We start from the raw sequence: 4,547 nt of genomic DNA on the forward strand, positions 1-4,547 counted from the left end.
CACTCCCAGGACAGGGACAGCACGGGGTTAGATACAGAGTAAAGCTCCCTCTACACTGTCCCCCATCAAACACTCCCAGGACAGGTACAGCACGGGGTTTGATACAGAGTAAAGCTCCCTCTACACTGTCCCCCCATCAAACGCTCCCAGGACAGGTACAGCACGGGGTTAGATACAGAGTAAATCTCCCCTTGCCCGGGGTTCTCACCCCATGTTGAGACTGTGTCTGGGCGTCCGCGGGCAATCGGAGGTGTTCTTGGAGGAGACGGGTGTCCGCTGGGCTCGGTGCTTTGCAATTGCTCTCTCTGCGCAGATCCCGCCGCTTTTCACCCTCTCTCCCTCTTGTGTCCCCTCCCCACTGCCCAGATCTGGAACTTTCCATTGAGTTAGTGACTGCAGAGTCAGCGACTGGCCAGCCTCCACCCCACCCCCTCGCCGCCCTCCTCCACTCTCTTTCCCGTCTCCAGCCCTCCCCTTCCCGCATCTGCCATCCCTTATCTCCCGAACCTTCCCCCACTGAACTCACCAGAGGCAAACAGTTCAGTATCGACAGATGAGTCTGCAAAATCAGGGAGCAGTTGCTCAGGCGCTCGGGTAGAGTTTTTTTTTGAACCTTACCGTAAATCAGAGCGATGAGGAATCCCGATACTCTACAGAGGTAGAGTGTCCCACCCTCCCCCCTCCTCTAACCTCAAAAAGAGAGAGAGAGAGAGTGAGAGAGAGGGGCTCTGACTGAGAGCAGGGAAGTTTGTTTTTGTTTTGGAGTGTGCTGTAAGGGCTTTGGCTCACAGGGCCACAGAGATAAGGCTGAGGCAAGTAAGTTATCAGTTTTTTTTTGACTTTTTCCTCTGGGTGACTGAAAAGGGGCAAGTACGGGTGTAAGGCCAGTGTGTTGCTGCCAGTGCAACACGTGGGAGGTCTTGGAGGCTCCTGGTCCCCCAGACACCCACACCTGTGCTCGGTGTGTGGAGTTCCAGTCCCTGCGGAACCAGGTTAAGGAGCTGCGAAGGCAGCTCGAGGATCCTCGGCTCATTAGAGAGAGAACCAGGGGATAATTGACGGGAGCGACCGGCAAGCGGTCACACCCGGGGGGCAACGGGAAGAAGGCGCGTGGGTAACTATCAGGGAGGGAAAACCTCAGGTGGTGGAGAGCACGCCGGTGGATGTCCCCGCCTTCAAAATAAGTCCTCCTGCCTGAGTACTACTGGGGGTGGAGGGAGTGGACAGGCATTTGAGCGGACATAGGTGTGAGTCGCGGAGGGTGGTTTGTAATAAATATTATAATAATAAATATAATAATAATTATATTATTAAATAATTATTTTTTATTAAATATTAAGTAATAATTATAATAAAAATAATAATAAATAATAATAAATATTGGGAGGGTGCAGAGGAGATTTACAAGGATGTTGCCTGGATTGGGAGTCATGCCTTATGGAGATAGGTTGAGGGAGCTGGGACTCTTCTCCCTGGAGAGACGAAGGTTGAGAGGTGACCTGATAGAGGTTTATAGAATGTTGAGAGGAATAGATAGGGTGGATTCTCAGAGGCTATTTCCCCGGGTTGAAATGGTCGCTACGAGAGGACACAGGTTTAAGGTGCTGGGGAGCAGGTACAGAGGAGATGTCAGGGGTAAGTTTTTCACTCAGAGGGTGGGGAGTGAGTGGAATCGGCTGCCGTCAGCGGTGGTGGGGGCGAACTCGCTGGGGTCTTTTAAAAGACTTCTGGATGAGTATATGGGATCTAATGGGATTGGGGGTTATAGATAGGTCTATGGATTGGGAGGTGTTGATGTGATCGGCGCAACTCGTGGGCCGAAGGGCCTGTTTGTGCTGTAGTGTTCTATGGATGGTGACCCAGACACACACACACACACACACACAGACACACACACACACACACACACACACACACAGACACACAGACACACACACACACACACACACACACAAGGTCACTCCTTGTTGGGTCCAACGTCCTGAGTTGACTCCGCAGAGCCCAGAACCGTCTCCAGGCGAGCGAGAGAATCGAGCCATCTCCCCCCACCACCCCCCCCCCCACCCCCCACACCTCCCCTTGACCTTGGTGCTGAGCCGCCATCTTGAATGGCTCCGTGCCGTGGGGTGACCCAGAGTGACCCTTGAACGTAGGACATCGGACGCGGGGAAGGAGCCGTTCTTGAGTCGGTCGGGACGTGACCTCAGACTTTTGTACCTCTTTCCCCGAGGGAAGGCGGTGGAAGGGAGAGTGTCCGGGGGGGTGGTGGGGGGGTGGTGGGGGGTGGGTGCGTGGTGGGTGGGGGTGGAGGGGTCCTTGTAGTATCTATAAATGACTTGGAAGAGGCAGTAAGTGGTGCGATCAGCAAATTTGCAGATGACACTAAGATGTCTGGATTGGCGGGCAGTGAGGAGCAGTGTCTGGGAATACAACGGGATATCGATAGGCTGGGATATTGGGCAGACATATGGCAAAGGGAATTTAATCCGGATAAACGTGAGGTGATGCATTTTGGCCGGAATAATGTCGGGGGGAGTTACATGATAAAGGGTAAGCCTATAAAGAGTATAGAAACGCAGCGAGACCTGGGGGTGCAAGTGCACAAGTCTTTGAAGGTGGCAGTACAGGTGGAGAAGGTGGTGAAGAAAGCCTATGGGATGTTAGCCTTTATAGGAAGGGGGATAGAGTATAAGAGCTGGAGTCTAATGTCGCAGTTGTACAGAACGTTGGTTAGGGCGCATTTGGAGTCCTGCGTCCAGTTCTGGTGGCCTTACTACCGGAAGGACGTGGAGACTCTGGAGAGAGTGCAGAGGAGGTTTACCAGGATGTTGCCCTGGTACGGAAGGACTGGGTTACGAGGAGAGATTGGGCAAATTGGGGCTGTTTTCCCTTGAAAGACGGCGACTGAGGGGGGATCTAATGGAGGTGTATAAGATTATGAAGGGTATCGATAGAGTCAACAGTGGGAAGCTATTTCCTGTGTAACCCGCACTTCATTGCCGTGTCAATGTCAGCGGCTCAAGGGAGAAGGTTTCAGTGTTTAACCTCGCTGCTGGCCACTCGGCCCATCTCTCTCTGTGTCAAACTTACTAATCCTACCCCGCTCCCGACTCCCCACCTCATCATCGCCAGAGAGAGAGAGAGAGAGAGACGGAATATTTTGCAACGAGGATTTTTATTGAAAATTCCAGTGGGTGGGTGATTGTGGGGGTCCCCACAGTTTGTTGAGAGGGAGAGGGTAGTAGGACTTGGGTGGGGGGGTGGGGGTCGGTTTTTGGGGAGGTTGAAGGGTCCCACGGTTGCGGGAGGGTGGGTGGGGGTGGGGTGGGGGTGACAAGTGAGGGCGTCGGTGCTGGGGGTGGGGGTGGGAGGGGCTACTGAGAGTTTAGCGAGTTAGCCAGTCCCGTACAGTGTGGGCCAAAGATTGGGTTGGGGGGGTTTGGATAAAGGGGGCTCTTGGGAATGGAAGGATTGGAGGTTTTGGCGGGGGTTGGGGGGTGATTGGGGAATCGGGGGTGGGGGCCAGGGAAGTGCCCGCCCCACCCCCACACCACCCCCGGCTCTGATCTTTAGCCGCAAACTCAATGGTTGGCCATGATCTCCTTGAGCCAGTCGAGGTGGGTGTAGATATTGGTGTAAACGGCGTACGTGTCGGCCCGACAGGCCTCGTCGTAGGAGAGGATGCCGGCGGCGTACTCCACGCCCCCCTCCTCCACCACGAAGGGGGCGCCCCGGTCCCCCCGGCACACGTTCTCCTCCAGCGCCGAGCGCTGGGTGCAGAACAGGTCGGGGGAGTCCTCGACGAAGAGGCCGGGCTGCTTCTGGGCCAGCTGGTGCAGGCACTGGCTGGCGTTGGCCACCCCCAGCTCCACGTACAGCAGGTGGGTGGCGGGCTTCAGCTCCACGCCCATCCCCCAGCCCGCCAGGTGGCCCACCTTGCCCGGGGCAGCCAGGTCGTGCGCGGGCAGGCAGATGGGCATGATATGATTGGAGTAGGTGATGTTCTCCTTGAGTTTGACCAGGGCCAGGTCGTTGCTGTAGACCACGGCATCCTTGGTCTTTGGGTGGGTGAAGATCTTGTCGATGTGGACCTCGTGGGCACTGTCCATTTCCCGGGCATCCTCCATGCCCACGTAGGCATGGAAATTGGCCTTGATCTCTGCCTCCGAGCGCCCCTCTCCCTGGAGGGCGTGGGCGCTGGTCAGCATCCACTGGTGGGCAATCAGTGCCCCGTCGATGATCTCCCCATCGGCCCCCCGCAGCAGCATGCTCCAAGGAGAGGCTCCTTTCACCACCATCCGGCCCCCCACCACCCGTTGGTGGGTCTCCAAATGGACCACGGGACGGCCACAGAGAACTAGAGAGAGAGAGAGAGAGAGAGAACATCAGACTGATCCCTCACCGAGAGAGAGAGAGAGAGAGAGAGACAGAGAGAGAGAGAGAGGGAGAGAGAGAGACAGAGAGAGAGAGACAGAGAGAGAGAGACAGAGAGAGAGAGAGAGACAGAGAGAGAGAGAGAGGGAGAGAGAGAGACAGAGAGAGAGAGA

General features: G+C 55.6%; 1 protein-coding gene across 1 annotated transcript in view; it reads right to left on the bottom strand.

Moving 5' to 3' along the window:
- Nucleotides 1-3,578: 3,578 nt before the first annotated feature.
- LOC145338764 (haptoglobin-like) overlaps nucleotides 3,579-4,547 on the bottom strand; it is a 52,539-nt gene continuing 51,570 nt past the window's right edge. The window contains exon 10 of the mRNA XM_080183151.1: nucleotides 3,579-4,357. Within this exon, the coding sequence (XP_080039277.1) occupies nucleotides 3,582-4,357 (776 nt within the window). The 3' untranslated portion in view covers nucleotides 3,579-3,581. The remainder of the gene's footprint in view (nucleotides 4,358-4,547) is intronic.

The sequence above is a fragment of the Carcharhinus amblyrhynchos genome, unplaced genomic scaffold (assembly GCF_965287045.1).
Source record: "Carcharhinus amblyrhynchos unplaced genomic scaffold, sCarAmb.v2.hapA chromosome_167, whole genome shotgun sequence".
Classification (NCBI taxonomy): Eukaryota; Metazoa; Chordata; class Chondrichthyes; order Carcharhiniformes; family Carcharhinidae; genus Carcharhinus; species Carcharhinus amblyrhynchos.